General features: G+C 46.5%; 1 protein-coding gene across 22 annotated transcripts; it reads left to right on the forward strand.

The window, feature by feature from the left end:
• Positions 1-199: 199 nt before the first annotated feature.
• On the forward strand, positions 200-11,613 carry LOC123148400 (ATP-dependent DNA helicase PIF1). 22 transcript variants are annotated; one of them, XM_044567820.1, is made up of 13 exons: positions 200-374; positions 453-509; positions 596-704; positions 4,935-5,009; positions 8,074-8,217; positions 8,310-8,368; positions 8,459-8,583; positions 8,665-8,767; positions 8,864-8,978; positions 9,148-9,189; positions 9,278-9,359; positions 9,452-9,584; positions 9,685-9,842. In XM_044567820.1, exons 5-11 carry the CDS (start codon positions 8,074-8,076, stop codon positions 9,290-9,292), a joined length of 603 nt encoding a protein of 200 aa, XP_044423755.1. In that variant the 5' UTR covers positions 200-374; positions 453-509; positions 596-704; positions 4,935-5,009; the 3' UTR covers positions 9,293-9,359; positions 9,452-9,584; positions 9,685-9,842. The 22 variants fall into 22 exon arrangements, with proteins under 22 accessions (XP_044423755.1, XP_044423736.1, XP_044423740.1 ...); XM_044567801.1 differs by lacking the exons at positions 9,148-9,189; positions 9,278-9,359; positions 9,452-9,584; positions 9,685-9,842 and adding exons at positions 1,258-1,692; positions 1,975-2,695; positions 2,785-2,880; ... (1 more) ...; positions 3,185-3,256; positions 3,356-3,446 and having other exon boundaries at positions 4,935-8,217; positions 8,310-8,583; positions 8,864-8,979; XM_044567805.1 differs by lacking the exons at positions 9,148-9,189; positions 9,278-9,359; positions 9,452-9,584; positions 9,685-9,842 and adding exons at positions 1,258-1,692; positions 1,975-2,695; positions 2,785-2,880; positions 2,966-3,103; positions 3,185-3,256 and having other exon boundaries at positions 4,935-8,217; positions 8,310-8,334; positions 8,864-8,979.
• The last annotated feature ends 8,323 nt before the right edge of the window (positions 11,614-19,936 follow it).

The raw sequence follows: 19,936 nt of genomic DNA on the forward strand, positions 1-19,936 counted from the left end.
TTTTCCACACGCCGCGATATGGCCCTCGTCTCGCTGCTGGGTGGCCCTCTCTTCTGTGGGCCACACCTGTCGGTCGCCGTGCCTGGGCGTGGGCTGCGTATGTCGATCGGCTGCGCGGGCGGTAAATATCTCCTCCCCCCGCCCATGCCACCGCCTGTTAATTCGTCGGCCCGCGGAGGGTAATTTCGGGATTTCATTTTTTGTGGCGCTGCGTGTCGCCCGTGGATTGGTCGCGGCCTGGCTACTCCTCCTCCCATTCGCCCCGCTCGCTTTGCCTCCGCCGCTCCCCCTTCGTCGCTCCCCCTGCGCTCCTGCTCCGGATCTCGTCCTCCTCCTCTAACAGCCGTTCGTCCTCCTCGGTGCGCCGTTCTCAGGTGGTCTTCCCCCTTCTCTCTTCGCTTGTTCTATTCGCCTCTTCTCTTACGTTTCTGCCTGTCTTGCAATTGGGTCAGTGGCGCGGCGGAGGATCTGTCTTTGGAGTCGCCGGAGAGGCCTTTGAGATGGCCCAGGTAGTTATTTGATCGGTTGTTTGCCTGGGCGTTCGTGATGTGTTGTGCGGGTGCTGGACTGATTTCCCCCCCATGGATCTGCTTAGGTTTTGCTGGTTGATCCGTCCTGATTAGGACCTGTCTGTGGTTCTGGTTATCTAGCTGGTGGGTCGTGCCGCTGCTGGTGTACGGACTGTCTCGCTGGTTTCCTTGCAGGTGATTCCTCTCTCTCTCGCCTGGCCTTCGCCGTTCCGTATATGCTGTAAAGGGATATGTGTTGTAGTCTGATAGTTCTTGGTGTTTTTTCCAACACGGATATTGATGATAGTTGCAGTCTGGTGATAGTTGTGATATGGTTATTGTTGTTGTCTTTTAGAAGGGCTTTTGCTTCGCTTCATGGTACAGGGTGTGGCCATTTTGTTTTGTCTGATGCCTTATATGCAGACAAGATAGCAGTACTGTCATGGAATTTCAGTTTTGTATTTTCTTCTGCTCGTCCAGACAATATGGCGTTGCGATGATGGAGTTAGCATCCTTATTGGTTGGCCTATATGCTCTTATGCTGCGCGCTTGCAGCTGAGTCGTATGTGTATTGCAAGGTCACATGTGTAGTTCAGTACTGTACATACTGCAAGGGAAACTATATTTAAGTTCTGTTTTCTTATTTAAAGGGCCTCTAGCCTGAATCATGAAGGTCTAACTTTTGTCCTTGCTTGATGTTTTTTTGGTGTGGAGTTTGCTCATTTTGGGTTCTTTCTTGTGTTGGCAGGATGTTTGTCGTGAGTTGTTCTTATGTGCACATGTTAGATGTCGTTGCCTCACGGTGTCGTTTGCCCTTTCATTCGTACTTACGAGAGGTCATGGATGATGGGGTCGTAATCGGAGGGGTGGAAATAGAGGTCCATGTCCTTGGAAGCGATGCCTTGACTGTGAGGAGGTTTTTCTGGTCCCAGGACGGTGTGGGGTATCTTTCTCTTTACAATGATGCTGCTTTCCAGGCCATTTGTTTTTTACAGGGTTTGTATGGGTTTGTTGTCTTAGATTACAACTACCATGGTATGATGACCTATCGAGAGCTTGCACGCTCCGCCGTTGTTTTAGCAGCCTCGCTGGTTCGATCTTCGGGTTCTGTTGTTGGTGGTGATGCATCTGCTGCTGTGGGTGACGTCAATGATGCTTCACGGCAGCAGATGCTACATGCTAGGTTGGTGTCTACAGCCTGCAGCTTCTAGATGTACTTCATGGATAGGTTGTGTTATCTTTGGGGTTGTTAGCTAGTAGTTGTTTCTTTACTGAGTCTGTTTAGTCTACATTCAGATCGTTGTGTATGTACACTATGATACATGGCTGTTTGTAATGACGTGTGGATGGTAGTTGTTCCTTTATTCAATATAATTCTTATCCTTTGCCTGATTATGTTGCTGGTGCATGTCTATGATGTGGTATACTTTCTATACTTGAGTGCCTGACGTTATGCTGTGTGCAGTTACATGGGTCCAGCTTCTTATTTGTCCAGTGTTCGGGACGATGTTGTCTGGTTGTTGACATGCCTCGTGATCCGGTTGTGTCTCGTGGTCAAGGCGTGTTTGAGGCTGGTACTGGGTTGATAGGTGGTCGTGGGCGTGGCCGTGGGCAGGCTGCTACTGGTCGTGGACGGGGCATCGACCGTGGAGGTTCTAATACAGGCCGTGCCCCTGTTTCTGGTCATGTCTCTGGCCGTGCGGGTGCTGCTCGGGGGGTGCCTGGCGCTGGAGCCCAGCCAGTAGCCCGGCGTGGGGGTGCTGCTCGGCGGGTCCCTGCCGCTGGATCCCAGCCAGAAGCCGGGCGTGGGGGTGCTGCTCGGCGGGTCCCTGCCGCTGGTGCCTAGCCAGTAGCCGGGCGTGGAGGTGCTGCTCGGCGGGTCCCTGCCGCTGGTGCCTAGCCAGTAGCCGGGTGTGGGGGTGCTGCTCGGTGGGTCCCTGCCGCTGGTGCCCAGCCAGTAGCCGGGCGTGGGGGTGCTGCTCGGCGGGTCCCTGCCGGTGGTGCCCAGCCAGTAGCCGGGCGTGGGGGTGCTGCTCGGCGGGTCCCTGCCGCTGGTGCCCAGCCAGTACCCGGGCATGGGGGTGCACCTGGGTCCGCCACCCCTGACGGATGTCCGTTGGTCCCTGGGATTGCTCAACGTTATGTGCCTCGCCGGCTCGTTGGGTTTCCTTCTTCTGGACGTGCGTGTACGTCCCTGTCCATTAGCCTTTTTCGTTTCGTTTCTTAGGTTGCTGTGACAGTTGCTTCACTCCCGTGATGTTTGTGACATGGTTAGGTGATGGTTGGTTTCCTTTTGTGAGCTCTGCCATGGCGGCGGTCAATCGCAGAAAACGGAAATTGTGCGTTCAGTTTCGGCGTGCTCGCTATGAAGGTGCATGTGGATTATTAGTTTTCTTTTTTCCTGTTTTCTATTGCCGGGCGTATGGTACCTTAACTGGTTCTGCATTTCCTCTTAGAGCGTGTTGTCGATGGCCCCTTGCCAACGGTTTGGCATGGTCACTCTGTTTATGTCTGTTCAGAGGTGACTGGGATAGATCGCAACAAACGAAAAATACGGAAAGTGTCAATTAGATTGCGTCGTCCTGGAAACGAAGGTGCATGACCATTCTTTGTTTGTTTCATAGTTGTTGTTGTTTGCCGTACGGTTTCTTATTTGGTTTTGCGTGTCTTTCTAGAGGTTGTTGTCAGAGGGGCTTTGCCGAAGGATTGGCAAGGTTACTCGGTCGGGTTTGCTGAGTCCCTTAAAGGTACTTGCTGACACGATATCTTTCCTTTGGTTATGTGATGATTGTCTTTCTTTTACACTCGGTCCGCGTCTGATGGTATTGTGCCTTGGTGGTTGTTAGCTTGCTATGCAGATAGGTTTCTTGTGCCGATACTGTGGTGCTTCCTTTTGGTTTGCTGAGTGTTCTAAGTCAAGGTCTTCATGGGTACAGCGTAAGATGCTTTACAATCATTGTTGTAAAGGCGCAAAGGTCTATATCCCTCCCTTTAAGGACCCCCCGGCCTATCTCCGGGAGCTCCTTCGGTTCGATGGAACTTCTCGTGCTAAAAAATTCATCCGGGCTATACGTGAGTATAATTGTATGTTCGCTTTTACTTCAATGGGTGCTACCATTGAACGTTCGTTTGGTGGCAGCCGTGGACCTAAGGTATTCAAGATCAATGGTCAGGTGTCTCATCATATTGGTTCGTTGGTGCCGAGCGGTAATGATACTCCTAAGTTTGCCGAGTTGTACATACATGACCCTGCTAATGAGATTAGGCATAGGATGAATGCCTTAAATCCAGACGATAAGCCCACCGGGGGTGTGGATGATAGCATTGTGGTTGGTCTTAGAGATATGCTTAATGAGTCTAATCCATTGGTTCAGACTTTTAGGGAGGCAAGTAGGATGATAGAGGGCCGTGGTGATGAACCCATCGAGGATATCTCGATTTGTATTATTGGGCCTTCGGAGGGTGATAGTCCACAGTTTAGCATGCCTACAACCACCGGGCTTGCTGCTTTAGTCGTCGGTGGTGACTTTACGTTAGAGGCGTCTTCTCGGGATATTGTTGTTTGCAGTCGTTCCGATGGTTTGCAGCGGATATCTTCTCTGAATACCACGTTCATGCCTCTGCAGTACCCGTTGCTTTTCCCTTATGGTGAGCGAGGGTTCCAAATAGATGTTCCCCACTTAGCTGTTCCTGAATATGGTGATGATGATGGGGATGTAGGTTCTAATCTTCCACCTGGGAGTCCATCCGTTGAGGCGTCCTCTTCGTATCCTTCTGGGGGTGGTGACTCAGATACAAATAGTCGGAATAGGATGACCATGCAGGATTACTATCGTTTTATGTGCCATTACAAGGGTGATCAGCCCAATCCATATATATGTTATGGTCTCCTCTCCTCTCAGTCGGTTGTCGATGCGCGTGCGTGCATTGATAAGAATAGACTATGGTATATCATAAGAAACCAGGACCTGTTTAGGTCAGAGCACATGCAGGTTATTGCCGATGCGGTAGGTGATGGGTGTGTCGATGGTGATGCTGTTGGGAAGAGGACCATCGTGCCTTCCAGTCACATGGGTGGTCGTCGTTACTTTAATGAAAACTTCCATGATGGCCTTGCCGTTTGTCGAGTGCACGGTGCACCAGATGTATTTACCACTTTTACTTGCAATCCTAAATGGCCCGAGATCATTGCTGCGCTGGAGCCGGGGTAGACGCCTCCTGATAGGGCAGATGTTATTGTAAGGGTCTACCACATAAAGCTTGCTGAGTACTTAGACGAGATCAAGTCAGGCCGGGCTTTTGGCCCCATTAAGGCTGGTACTATATATGCTGTTGTGCTTTGTGCATGGTCATTGTTTCCTATCAGTTCTTTACTGCTTCTGCTTGGTTGTTTGTCTAATTTATCTTTCCTGTTTTCCTTTCCAGTGATGTACACCGTTGAGTTCCAGAAGCGGGGACTGCCTCACGCGCATATACTTGTCTGGAGGAGAGGGGGCAGCGGTGAGATTGGCGTTGAGAATATTAATTCATTAATATCCGCTGAAATACCTGATGCATTGCTTGATCCTTTAGGATATGCTTTAGTTTCCGAGTTTATGATGCATGGTCCCTGTGGGGAAATGAATGATAAATGCGTCTGCATGAAAAAGGGCGTTTGTTCTAAATTTTTCCCAAAGGATTTTAGAGATACTACTGTCGTTGATGACAATGGGTTTGTCTTATATCGACGTCGTGACGACGGTCGAAGGGTATACAAAAATGGTCATTACCCGGACAATAGGCATGTTGTTCCTTACAATATGGCAATGCTCAAGAAATTTCAGGGCCATATAAATGTAGAGTGGTGTAATAAAACTCAGGTTATGAAATACCTCTTCAAGTATGTCACTAAAGGTGCTGATTATTCTAAGGTCATGTTAGAAAGGTTAAAAAAATTGACTACAACTGGGTGTCGTACGGTAGATGAGGTTCAAGAGTATTTGATATGTCGGTACATATGTGAGTATGATGCACTGTGGCGCATATTTGGGTTTGAGATACACTTTAAAATGCCGTCGGTTCAAAGGTTGACTGTTCATATGCCTGGTATGAATAATATCTGCTATCGTACTGGTGCTGACCTCACGAAAATTGTTGGTTCTGACTTCTTGCAAAAGACTATGCTTACCGAATGGTTTGTTGCGAATGATTTGTTCGAAGATGCCCGGTCATTGACTTACTATGATTTTCCATCTGCTTGGACCTGGGATGCTAAAAGTAGATCATGGCATCCAAGGGGTAGGGGTGAAAAGATTGGTCGCGTATATTATGTGCATCCTTTGAGTGGTGAGTTGTATTACTTACGCATGCTTTTGATGATTGTTAAGGGGGCTAGGCCTTTCTAATGTCTCCGTACATATGCTGGTCGTCTTTATCACACCTTTAAAGAGGCTTGTGCCGCACGTGGTTTACTAGGGGATGATAGTGAGTGGTACACAACGTTTGATGAGGCGGTTGTCTGGGGGTTTGGGCATCGCCTTAGGGAGCTGTTTGTGACTATGCTCATGCACTGTTCTATCAGGGATGAGCTTGGTTTTTTTGAGCGGTACTGCAGTGGCATGTACGATGATATCCAACATAGGCTGCGCCGTGCCCTAGGTAATCCAAACTATGTTGTTCCTCCTGAGAGACTGAGGAATCTGCTTCTTGATGAGCTGGCCGATGTTTTTTTGAAGCATGGATTTGATATAAATTTCTTTAACTTGTCGTCCCGTTCCGGTGAAGGTGAACATTCCGATGATAATCATCTCATCCGTGATGAATTATGTTATGATGAACCTGCTTTGGCTACACAATCCTTAGTCATGTTTGATAGTTTAAACGAGGACCAACTGGTTGCTTACAAGACGATTGTACAATGTGTTCAGTCGGGGGAGCCGGGCTTTTTTTTGTCTCTGGGTACAGTGGTACTGGAAAGACTTACCTATGGAGTGCAATCTGTGCTTTCCTTAGGGGTGAGAGGAAGATAGTGCTAACTGTTGCATTGTCAACAATTGCATCGCTGTTACTGCCTGGTGGGAGGACTGCCCATTCTCGCTTTAAAATACCCATTCTCCTTGAAGATAATACGCAGTGTGATAGTAAAAGAGGTTCTAAGCTTTGTAAGTTAATGATGGTAGCTTCGCTTGTTATTTGGGACGAGGCGCTTATGACACACAGGAAGTGCTTTGAGGCTGTAGATAGAACATTGCGTGATGTCCTCTCTGTGGGTAATCCAGACCTTGCGGATGTTCCGTTTGGTGGGATAGTGATGGTCTTGGGTGGTGACCTTAGACAAATCTTACTGGTCGTTGAGGGAGGTACTAGACCTCAGATTGTTGATGCGGCGATCACAAATTCCCCGCTGTGGCGCTCTGTTAAGAAGCTGTCACTCTCTGTTAACATGCGCTTGTCTGTTCATGGTGTGGATAGTCAGGCACAGCAGGATGTTGCCTTATTTAGCAAATGGGTTCTTGATCTTGGTGAAGGAAAGTTGCCTGTTACAAGGCGAGGCGATGATGTTGAGGCTTCTTGGATACAAATTCTGGACGACCTATTGGTTTGTACAGATGGTGATCCAATATCTGCTATTGTTTCTTATGTTTACGGTGATTTCTCTCAAAACTACATGAACTCTGGATACTTGCAAGAAAGAGCCATTTTAGCACCCACCAATGACCATGCTGATGATATTAATGATCATGTTCTTAAGTTGGTTCCTACTGATAGCAGAGACTATCTGAGCGCTGATTCAATTGACGACTCTGTAGATTCTGTTAGGGACAAGGATATTTACTATCCAATTGAGTACTTGAATTCAACTAAGATTATAAATTTCCCAAACCATAGGTTGACTCTTAAGGTTGGTTTTCCGATTATGCTTCTTAGAAACCTTAGCCAGGCAAATGGTTTATGTAACGGTACACGCCTAATTGTGAAAGAATTGGGTGATCGGCTTATCGAGGCTGTTATTATGACTGGCTCGCATGTGGGCGATACCGTTTATATCCCTAGGATTGAGTTATTAGCAAAGAAGGGTAACGCACCCTTCGTGCTTAGGCGTCGCCAGTTTCCTGTTCGTGTGTGCTATGCCATGACAATCAACAAGAGCCAAGGACAGACCCTGTCTGCTGTTGGTATATATCTTAAGGGTCCTGTTTTTACGCACGGCCAGCTGTATGTGGCGGTTTCTCGTGTTACTTTGAGAGCTTGTTTGAAAATCCTTATATTAGATGCTGATGGTAAGTGTGGATCTAAGACTAAGAACATTGTTTCCCCTGAGGTCTTCCGGGCCGCGGGGATGGCCTAGGTTTGTCTTTGATGGCAATCTCCATTTTTTTTGGTCGTTGGCACATGCTTTTGGGAATTATCTAATGTTTTGGTAGATGACTTTTGTGTTACGCTTGTTACATATGTGGTCCTATGCGATGTGGGTTATATTCTGGGTTGTACTACCATTGTCTATATTTGTGGTTTGCCTTATGTCGTCCGAACTTACTTAGTTTAACGGTAGTGCTATATTTTGGTGATGACCCCTGTGTTGTAGATGGCGATGGCTGGTTTGCAGGGTCTTGTTGTGGGGAACAGAAACCCGACAGTCCGTGTGTATGTCTCGCGACACTGGCATCATCGTGGGACCACTGATAATGGTCCTATCAAACGCACTGACATGGTCCTTCTGGATACCCGGGTATATGACTCATCTGGCTCCGTCCCCTGTGTTGTTTCTGGTTTTCTTCTGGCTTTTTCACTTGGTAACTGATGTATGTTCTTTCTTGGCAGGGCAACCACATCTATGCTGAGATCGGTGAGAATCTTGTGACCAAGTTTATGGGTAAACTGTAAGAAGGATGTGCATATGAAATTTCACAGTTCTTGGTGTTCCTGAACAAGCGTTACTTCAAGCCAATTGATGCAGTACACATGATCAGGTTCAATAGGTTCACCACGGCCAGTCCTAATACCAACCCAGAGGCTCAGTTTCCATTCTGCACCTACTCACTCACTGAACTGTCACGCCTGCCTGCCCCTCTCGATGCACCTGAATTCTTCACAGGTGTGTTAGCCAGACTATCGTTGTATTAATGTGTTTGGTGTGTGCACCCGTAAGCTGACCTCCCTTTCCCTGGTTGTTCAGATGTACTTGGAGTTATCACTGGTGTCTCTGATGTTGTTCAGTATCATAGCTCGAACAGGAGCGAGCCTTCCACAAAGCATACTATCAACATCAAGGACCTAAGGTATGCTACCTTTGTCTGTCAGGCGCTTGTTGTTTGTGTTGTTGCCTTGATTGGTGTGTCATTCTTTTCACTCTGCTTTATTTGTATTATGTGCAGTGGATACCAGATAACTGTTGTATTCTGGGGTGAACGTGCCACGACCTTTGAAGGAGACTACATTATCGAGCTAGGAAAATCTGAACTAGTTGTTGCACTGTTTGTTGGGACTCTGGTAAAAAACTCCATGTTCAAGAATTCATCCGATTAACCAGTTAACTTGCCGATTAATCCCTACTCATAGGGTCACCGAGTAGCCGATAAACCGAAAAATCATCCGATTAATTGATTAAATGTCCGATTAACTTGCCGATTAATCCTCTACTCACTAACCAACCGAGCAGCTACCAGTTAACGATTTCCTCAACAATGAAAAAACTACGAAGGTAATTACTCTTCCTATGTTGTCTGAATGACTGTTATTTTGCCCAAGTATATTTGTGTAACAAGCTACATCTTTGGTTGCATTTGTAGGTCGAAGGGGTGTGAGCGGGAGCGCGGCATGTCGGTGGTACATAAATGACGACATTTCTGAGATGATAGGCTTCCATACGAGGTACATGCTGTTTGTTTATGCCCGTGCCTGTTATGTGGTGTCCTTTACCTAATTTGGTTTTATGCTCCTGTTGTCGATTTTGTTGCCTGCAGGCTCCATGGCAAGTCCTCTCCCATAGAAAAGATTGTTCTTCAGGGACAGACGTCAGCTGAAGTGAGCGCCTAGGTTGATCTACAGACCAAAACAGTTAGTGAACTTCTGGCCCTGCACATCTACAAGAACCAGGTAAATACTTTTTACCTTTCCATGTGTCCTGGCTTCTGTATTGGGTGGTTGCTTCGGTTTTGTTTAACTTTGTCCATGACGTGTATCGTGCCTCCTGTAGGACGTGCGTTTCCTTTGCTAGGTTACCTTAACTGGGTTGGCTTCCGGCCAGAGCTACTGGTTTATGTCATGTGCAAAGTGCCACAAATCTGCCCAGCCATATAGTACTGTCTACAAGTGTGCTGGTGTAGATTGTTCCTGCACCGATGCAGTACCGAGGTATCTCTCTTGCACGAGTGTGTATTTGTTTTCATGTGATCTGTTCATTAGGTGTGTACCTGATGCATGTTGTGATGCAGGTATCGGATATGTTTCGTAGGTGCTGACGACACAGGGGAAGCTGAGTTCGTCCTGTTTGAAAGGGCGGGAAAAGATCTTGTTGGCAAATCTTTGATTACTCTGATCCGTGAAGGAAAATCCAACCGTGTTCCACTTGATGAGATAGTTCGGATGGCACGTGGGGATGACACTGTGCCCCGAGAAATTACTGCACTCATTGGACAAAGATGTGCATTTGTGGTGTCTATCTCCTCAAAGAGCTTCTTACCTAACACTGAAGTGACCTCATTCCAAGTCAATAGGCTAGATGTGCCCAATGAAACATCCGTGAGAAATGCGGTTGTGTATCATAAGGCAAATTCACCCAGGCAATCTGAGAGTGATACTGGTTCTCTCACTGGTGCTGGGTTATCAACTGGTGCGCCGCTCACTGGGTCCATTCCACCATTATCACTCACAGATAGCGGGAATGCTGACGAGATTGTTCATGAGGGATCATACTCAAAGGTATGACTCCTATGTCAAAATGTACCATTCATGTTGATTTGCATTTACCCTCTATGTGTTGTTTTGCTCAATTGCCATGTGTCTTCTTTTTTATAGGAGCTTGCCACTCCTGAAGCCAATAAGAATCGTTCTTCACCAGCTTCTGTCAACAAAAGGTATGAGAATCCTTCTAGCAAAAGTGATCCAGGACGCCGTGCATTAACACTTTTAGATGGATGATATGACTTTGTCAAATTTGTGACCTGCAGTGCCACTACACATATGGTGGCAGCAAGTGGTGTGCCTAAGTCTGGGCTGCGTAAACCTCTGTTTTCCGATGGTCGTGCTCAGGTACATCCTTTCATTTGCTTGGCGGAACTTCATTTAGATCTCTCTACGTACTTGCTTGGTAGTCGGTTGACACGATGTATCTGTTTATGCCTTCTAGGGGCCTGCAAAGATGGTTGGCGGCTCCGCTGTTCTCGGTGATGAGCTTGCTGCTGCCTCAAGGTATATGTCTGGTCTGAAACAATTGCTTAGCAGTATATGCATAATTCTTGCCTTCTTTTACATACTGGCTATTTGTTGTTGAAGCAGATCAACCGAAGGCCTGGTGGAAGATGAAGACGAGGCTTCTGCGGCCAAAAGGGCCAAGCTGTAGATCAGCCGCCCTTAGGCAGGAAGTTCTTTTGGTGTGCTCGCTAGGAACCATCTTTATCATCGGCCACCTCTTGTGCTGTACGTGGTTTGGTTCTTACCTGAACTTGTGTTTTTTACAGGAGCATAGGGCGGTTGTTAGGTGTGCGCTCGAAATGATGGCCCAGTAGATGGATGACTCGATGTGGGTTAGATGGTGAAGCTTCTCTTTAGGTCTATCGCCCCTTTTGTCGTGCTGTGTTGTTTATGATGTGATGTTCCGGTCTACCAGTCTCAAAAAACTTCAGTCTGCTGCTTGTGGGTGAACATTCGCTGTCGGTATTAGGATCAGCGTTGGCCTTTGCTATTGTGTGGTGTTTGCTTAGCTTCTGGTTGCTGGTGAATGTAAAGAGAAGCTTGGCTATCTTATTTAGTATGCCCGTTGTCCATGCTATGGTCTATGTTGATGTATGCGGTCTTTGTGAATTTGGGTTATACCTGTTGCCCATTGTGAATTAATCGTGCTATTCGAACTGGTTCTGCTGCTGGATAGATTGCCTAATCAAATTTAACTGGCAGTTGTGGTGCCCCTCGATGTTGTTTATGGTTTGTATTTGTGTTTTACAAGTCTTTACAAACTTCTACTCTGTTCTGATGGTCCTTTCTTAATATATTTATTTTCCTGTTATAGTTGTCTCTCCAATGAGGGCAGGCCTGGCGCAGTGGTGAAGTCCTCCCCACTTGTGCCAAGAGGTCCTGGGTTCGAACCAGCCTCTCTGCATTGCACTTTGCAGGGGTAAGACTAGGTTCCTATAATCCCTCCCCAGACCCCACCTTGTGTGGGAGATTCTATGCACTGGGTCTGTCCTTTAGTTGTCTCTCCAATTTAAGTGATTTGGGATTTCGGTATCTGCCTCTGATTTGTAGAGTTAGAAATTTGTGGTCCATCACTGTTGGTGTATGCGCCTCTTACAGATTTTAGCATATATCTATTTTACTAGACCGTTTGTTCAATAATTTTCTCTCTACTTCTACTATTTGTAAATATGTCGACTCTTGGGTGTAGAATTTTAGTATACATAAGTTGCTATTCTATCTGACATCTATTTATAGCTCCAGTTCATTCAGACCTTGTTAGTCCCATTTAGATACATGGTGGTAATATCATGCTTTCATCGCCCTTTTTATCGTCCGAATAGTAACTTGAGTTACTAATAACTTAACATTACACGCTTGATCAAAACGTTCGGACAAGCACCCTCGCGCCAAGACGCGTTGCCGATCTAGTTGATTATATCGTTGGGTAGCTTGCAAGGAAGAATGCACGAAGCTCTGTTTTGTTGATTATTTTCGGTTAAACGGTGCCGTTGACTTAAATAAAATGAAACATTAAGAGGATATAAACATAATAATAATACACCGATCTTTACGTTAGTTAGATGCACACAACCAACACCAAGCACACAAAAATCTCATTAGTAAAAAGCAAAATCATACAAGATCGAACGTATGCCCAAGCTGATAAAAGAAAGATCATCTCTTGGAGAAAAGTTCTCCAAGAGCAATGTCTTCAGAAAGGGACCAATGTTCAAGCGTCGTCATCGTCACCGAGCAGATCCGAGCAATGTCTTCAACAAGATAACAATGCAAAATGCCGTCATTACCAGGGTATAACCAACTAGGATCATACCTAGGTTTTCACCCCGTAGCTCGAGACCAGGTACTCTAGAAGCACCATCGAATTAAAGTCATCATGTGTTATTGCGACCATTTTTCATGATCTTGACAATTACATGTCTAGCACAGTCTTGATGTGATATGCCACACAAAGTGAAAACCTTGCGCACACACGAAGTCAGTCAAGCCTTGACAAGAGATGGTTGCCACCAAAAGGCTCCGAAAGGCGAAGGTGGTCGTTCACATGAGACGAAGATTGATGACGGAGGAAGATCATCGGTAGCATCAAAATCCCAATTCAAGATGCTACGACAATCCCACATCGTCCTAGTGCTCCGCCGTCCTCGCATGTGCAACATACTTGTTGTTTGCCACTAGATATGAAGGTCTAACGCCTTTCGCCTCATCTTGACAACCGTGTCACCCGCGCGCCCGATTGGAGGCCCGCCTTGTTGGGAGGCAAAAGTTGCCGCGGTGCGCGTACATGTAGACAACATCGCTGCCGCTGACAACTCACACTTGATCGTTGGCCCAGTAGGAAACGACACTGCTGCCGCTGCACAACCATACCTTCCTCCTCATGCCACCGCCCATAGATCACATCTCGTCGCCAAGTCTCCGGAGTGGAGGCCTCCCCGTTGCCACCTTCATCGACTAGTATTGGTGCTTAGCCTGGCCACAGGCAGCGGCAAGTGGAAGAGCACCGACTGTTGGGGAGGGAGGACGGGGAGGTCGTGATCTCTATCAGGTATCAACTTTTTTGGTACTATGGTGCTCTCCTTTTGTCGAACGTTTAAGTAATTTTATGATCCCTTTTTAATCTGATATGCATTGTATTATAATGACACCACATGGTATGTGTACTTCATGCAATTAGGTTACCATTTATCAAACGAGTATGATGCATTTTTTTCACAAAATTTCCTGTTACAAACGTACATAGGCACAACATAATCGCAACTTGCGCAGTTTGCGGTCTCATAAAGTGATCACAACTTTGATGAAAGATCACGATAAGACCAGCACAAAAGTCATTTTTACAAGTTCCCGCTATAGCAGTCTATCATCCATTGAACAGAGTTTGTTTGAATATGCAATAGCTTAACTGCTTTGAAATAAAAGTTGTATTTTTACAGTGGAAATTACCATATTGTCCTTATTATCCAAGATGTACGTGTAGATAATACCTTGTGTGTTGTTGCGATAATTGATCATGTCCTACCTTAAACTACTACCGGAATAATTTCAAGCATCGATAGATTTCCAACAAAATATATTTAACAGAAAGGACTAAATAGAAGAAAAATATCATGTCGCGATGATTAGCACCGCAAAGGTGTTTACTTGCTCTTTGCTCTTTCTTAGCCGATGTTGAAAGTCACTTCCACCTTGGCTTAATACTAGCTTTGTCTACCAGCGATAATCATTTTAAGATGAACTCTCACAATTTTGGAAGTCAATGAAACAATGAAGGAATGAGGGCGATTGGCTTGTGTGGCTCCAAATTTTTTTTATGACTGCTATCATCAATTTGTGTGGTGTATTAACATGTGTCCTTGAGAAGCCAATTTGTGTTACCCATGAATTAACGAAATGGATGAACATTCTTCAATGTAGTGGATTGGGAATCTCCAAATGTCTCCATTCCCCATATTCTCAATGAAATAAATCCTATTACAATTTGTTAAAGAAGATTTTTGGTGTAAAATGGGAGAGTTGCCTTGGAGAGCCCTTGCCAATTCCCGATCTGCTCCAACCATGTTGCAGTCAGAGTCGAGACATGAGAGGTGCTTGGGGTTGTCATCTATATAGTAGCTATATGATAGATCTGCCTCAGGAGCATCTAGTCTGATGCCAATAGGGTGTGAGCTGCATGGAGTGGCCAGAGGTTGTTGCATTGCTATTCTTGCTACTCATTGGGGAGTTGTCATACATCGAAGGCATTATAGACGCATGCCCATAAGCTCGTATGGTCCTCTAACTCTGGTGACCGTTGTGATGGTGAAAGCAGAGACGGGGAAAGGTGGAGCTTGAGATCCCGATGATTGAAAAGGAGATCACCTTGGCGACCGCGGAGAAACTATGTCACTTACCGTGGCCTTTGGGCTAGAACGGTTGACGACCGTTCCTCAAACCTCAAAAGCATCGCCTTTGTAGTTTTTGGTCCCAGGGCGACCTATTGGACCATCGTCCACTGGGGATCGACGCCGACTCCCTTTATTCAACCCGGTCCAGAGCCCTAATGACAGGCAATGCAATATTACTTCTCATACTTTCTTATGGAGTTGGAGGTGGCTGGCTAGCTATCCCAAGTGGTTTCGTCCCCAGCCATGTGAGCCTGTATGTTACCGGAGGTTGCTTTTTTAGACCTACAACGAGTAGGAATCTTACATTTCAACATATGGTCCTCTTTGCAAAAGCCAAGGACTAGCTTGTTATTTTCTTTCTTTTAAGTCCTATAAAGAAAGTTTCATTTGGGGTCGTATGTGAGAAAAAAATAGACAAGAACAAACCTGGCCACTAGGTCGTGACCGGCAGGCCAACCCGTTAGCACGAGTGCCCGGCCCGACACATGGTTGATCGGGCCGTGCCCGACACGTGGCCCACCTAGGGTCATGCCAGGGCACCCATTTAGTTTTTTTAGTATTTATAGACCAATAGGCAGCCCAATAGACTGAATAAAAGGTGGGCTAAACGGCTAAACGTGTTGATCAGACGCCCATTTAATAGTAGTGCCGTGGGAACTCCCTAGCTAACGCTCACTGCGTCAAACTGTTCCAGCTGGGTTTTCCCGGTTTTGGGTACCTTCTAGTAGTTTCCTAAACTGGCTTTTTCTTTTCTTTTTCCGTTTTTCTTTCTTTCTTTTTTACTATTTGTTTATTCTTTTCTCTCATTTTTCGTGTTCTTTTTTCTTTTTTTTGTTTTTGGAAAAATGTTCTAAAATTTCAAAAAATGTTTTGATTTATCATTAAAATGTTATTTTTCTTTCTCTTATCTTTTTTATTTCCTTTTCAGACAATTATAAATAAAAAAATCATTTTTTCTAAAAAAATCGTTTTTTCTAAAAAAATCGTTTTTTCTAACAAAATCGTGTTTTTGAAATTTTGTTCGGAATTCCAAAAACTGTTCGCGATTACAAACTTTGTTCTTATATTAAAAAAATGTTCGCAATTACAAAATTTGTTCTCAAATTTTGAAAAAAAATTCGTGTTTCCAAAATTTGTTCATTTTTTTCCAAAAAGTTAAATAACTTGGAAATTTGTTAACTTATTTAAAAAATGTTCTGGATTTCAAAAATTGTTCATATTTTCATTTTTTGTTCTTTTACTATCTTTTTTTCATAAAAACATTTGTTTTTCAAAAAAAATTCTTGTTTTTTCAAAAAATGTTTGGAATTTTCAAAAATTATTCGCATTTTTAAAAAATGTGGACAATTTATAAAATGTTTCATTCTCTTTATGCTTTTTGAAAAATGTTTTTGATATTAAAAAATTTGTTCACATTTTTAAAAACTATTTTTATGAAAATGTTCGCTACAATGTCAGTTCACAACTGTCCAAGCTGGTTAGCTACAGTACAGATCTCTGCCGGCCGGTCCCCTGCAGTGCCAACCTTTTTTTAGAGAAGGCCGGTTGTTACAGTGCGGTCTGCTACAGTGTCGATCGCTACAGGCGTGTGCTCCCTCTTCACTCGCTGCATCACAAATGGGCCGGTCCAGTCGCAACACACCGTGTGCGAAGGGGCGACAGTTTGACGCACCGAGCGTCGTATAGGTGCTCCCAGTGCTGTGCCTTTTTTTGACGGGTAACTAGGGACTTTATTAAGCAGTAATCAACAACGGAATACAAATAATGTCTGGTAATGTCCCTAGCCAAATGTGGCGACCTACATCTAGAGAAGTTGCCGCTTTCGCCAGTGCATGAGCTTCGAAATTATTTTCTCTATGCTCGAATTTGAACTTGACATGGTGGAAATCCCTTCTCCTCTCTGATATTTCATGTAACACCGGTGCATAGTGAGTTGCAGCTATTGTGCCTATTTTGTTCACCACTTTCAAACAATCGGATGCAATCAGCAGGCGAGTTAGATTAAGGTCCATGGCTAGTGCTAAGGCCTCTGTGACGCCCTCAATTTGACCGTACACTAATCATACACGTAAACGTGTACGATCAAGATCAGGAACTCACGGGAAGATATCATAACACAACTCTACAAATAAAATAAGTCATATAAGCATCATATTACAAGCTAGGGGCCTCGAAGGCTTGAATATAAGAGCTCGATATAGACGAGTCAGCGGAAGCAACAATATCTGAGTATAGACATAAGTTAAACAAGTTTGCCTTAAGAAGGCTAGCACAAACTGAGATATAGATCGAAAGAGGCGCATGCCTCCTGCGTGGGATCCTCCTAAGCTACTCCTGGTCGTCGTCAGCGGGCTGCATGTAGTAGTAGGTACCTCCTGAGTAGTAGTAGTCATCATCGACGGTGGTGTCTAGCTCCTGGGCTCCAACGTCTGGTCGCAGCAATCGAGTATAGAAAGGGGGAAAAGAGGGAGCAAAGCAACTGTGAGTACTCATCCAAAGTACTTTCAAGTAAGGAGCTACACTACATATGTATGCAATGGTATCAAATGGAATAAGGGTATCATATGTGGACTGAACTGCAGAATGCCGGAATAAGAGGTGGATAGCTAGTCCAATCGAAGACTATGCTTCTGTTAACCTCCATCTTGCAGCAGGAGAAGAGAGTAGATGGTAAGTTCACCAAGTAGCATCGCATAGCATAATCCTAAGCGGTGATCCTCCCTTCGTCGCCCTGTTAGAGAGCGACCACCGGGTTGTATCTGGCACTTAGAAGCGTGTGTTTTATTAAGTATTCGGTTCTAGTTGTCATAAGGTCAAGGTACAACTCCAAGTCGTCTTGTTACCGAAGATCATGGCTATTCGAATAGATTAACTTCCCTGCAGGGGTGCACCACATAACCCAACACACTCGATCTCATTTGGCCGGACACACTTTCCTAGGTCATGCCCGGCCTCGGAAGATCAACGCGTCGCAGCCCTACCTAGGCACAACAAAGAGGTCAGCACGCCGGTCTAAATCCTATGGCGCAGGGGTCTGGGCCTATCGCCCTTTGCACACCTGCACGTTGCGAACGCGGCCGGTAAGCAGAACTAGCCCCCTTAATACAAGAGCAGGCTTACGTTCCAATCTGGCGCGCGCTGCTCAATCACTGATGTCACGAAGGCTTCGACTGATACCACGACGTCAAGTGCCCATAACGGTCCCCGCATAGATGGTTAGTGCGTATAGGCCAGTGGCCAGCTCAGATCAAATACCAAGATCTCGTTAAGCGTGTTAAGTATCCGCGAACACCGACCAGGGCCAGGCCCACCTCTCTCCTAGGTTGTTCAACCTGCCCTGTCGCTCCACCACAAAGTAACAGTCGGGGGCCATTGGGAACCCAGGCCCACCTATACCGGGATGGAGCCACCTGCCCCTTCAGCCCCCATCTTCGAACATTATCATAAGTAATGTAACAATATAAGTATATATCATATGCCCGTGATCACCTCCCGAAGTGATCACGGCCCAGTAGTATAGCATGGCAGGCGGACAAGAGTGTAGGGCCACTGATGATAATCTAGCATCCTATACTAATCATTTAGGATTGCAGGTAAGGTATCAACAGTTGTAGCAACAATGACAGTCTATGCATCAGAATAGGATTAACGGAAAGCAGTAACATGCTACACTACTCTAATGCAAGCAGTATAGAGGAGAGTAGGCGATATCTGGTGATCAAGGGGGGGGGGGGTTTGCCTGGTTGCTCTGGCAAGAGAGAGGGGTCGTCAACACCGTAGTCGTACTGGGTAGCAGCGGCGTCGGTCTCGGTGTCTAGCGAGAGAAGAGGGGGAAGAAACAATAAATATAATGCAAACAAATGCATGACATGACAAAGCGTGATGCTAGGTGTGCCCTAACGCGGTACGAGGTGATACCGGTGTAGGGGAAAACATCCGGGAAAGTATTCCTGGTGTTTCGCGTCTTCGGACAGATGAACCGGAGGGGGAAGTTGCGTGTTTGCTATGCTAGGGATGCGTGGCGGACGAACTGGTTGCGCATCCGGATTCGTCTCGTCGTTCTAAGCAAATTTCATGTTGAAAATAATTTAATCCGAGTTACGGATTAAAAGATATGATTTTCTAAAGATTTTATTAATTTCTGGAATTTAATTAATTATTTAATTTAATTCGAAATCAGATTTATGACATCAGCATGATGTCATGCTGACGTCAGCAGTCAACAGGGGTTGACTGGGTCAAACTGACGCGTGGGTCTAGTAGGACCCATCTGTCATACTCTATTAGGTTAATTAGGGTTTAGTTAATTGATTAGATTAATCTAATCATGATTAATTAGTTTAATTGACTGTTTAGTTTAATTAATCAAGATTGATTAATTATTTATTTAATTAATTATTCATTTAAAAAAACTTTTTTTTAAACGTTCCGGGCATGGGGGCCCACTGTCATAGGCCCCGGGGGGCTAGCGGGCGCCGGGCTACCGGGCGCAGGGCGCAACGGCGGGGACGCCCGAGCGGGGCTGTGGGCACTGGGTCGCCGGACCCGGGCGCGTGTTGGCTGGCCGGCGGCCACAGCAGGACGCCCGCAGCCGACCGGAGCGGGGTAGCGAGGTGATGGGGCGGTGGCCAACAGGGGTGAGGTCAGGGCGGCCACGAGCGAGGCGGGATGCGGTGCGTCAGGCGGCGAAGGCAGTGGGCGGAGGGAGCCCGAGCGGCGCCAGGCATGGGGCGGCGACGAGCGCGGCGCAGTAGCGCGCGATACGTGGCCGGGAGTGGACGGCGCGACGCAGAGCAGAGGAGCGAGTGAGCACAGGGGCAGGCGCGTGCGTGTGTGTGGCCGCGGCGAGGCGGGGCGTTGGTGTGCCGCCAGTGGAGTCGGGGGAGCGAGAGCGGCGAGCCGCGGTGCAGGGCGGGCGCGGTGGCACGGCCGGGCGAGGACGGCGCCGGAGCAGGGGACGGCCCTAGACGACGGCGGCCCTGGCGGGCATGGCCGGGCGTAGGCGGCTCCCGGGGCAGCGCTCACGGCCGGTGAGCGGAGCATCGGCGACAGCGGCAGTGGAGCTCGGTAGCGGTTGTCGTGGGCGGCTTCGAGACGGCGCGGGATGGAGCCGAGCGTGAGGGCAGCAGAGAGGAGGGAGTGGGAGCT

The sequence above is a fragment of the Triticum aestivum genome, chromosome 7A (genome assembly GCF_018294505.1).
Source record: "Triticum aestivum cultivar Chinese Spring chromosome 7A, IWGSC CS RefSeq v2.1, whole genome shotgun sequence".
NCBI lineage: Eukaryota > Viridiplantae > Streptophyta > Magnoliopsida > Poales > Poaceae > Triticum > Triticum aestivum.

Coding starts and splice junctions, on each gene's coding strand:
- LOC123148400 (XM_044567801.1), top strand. CDS start 6,406: ATGTGTTCAGTCGGGGGAGCCGGGCTTTTTTTTGTCTCTGGGTACAGT.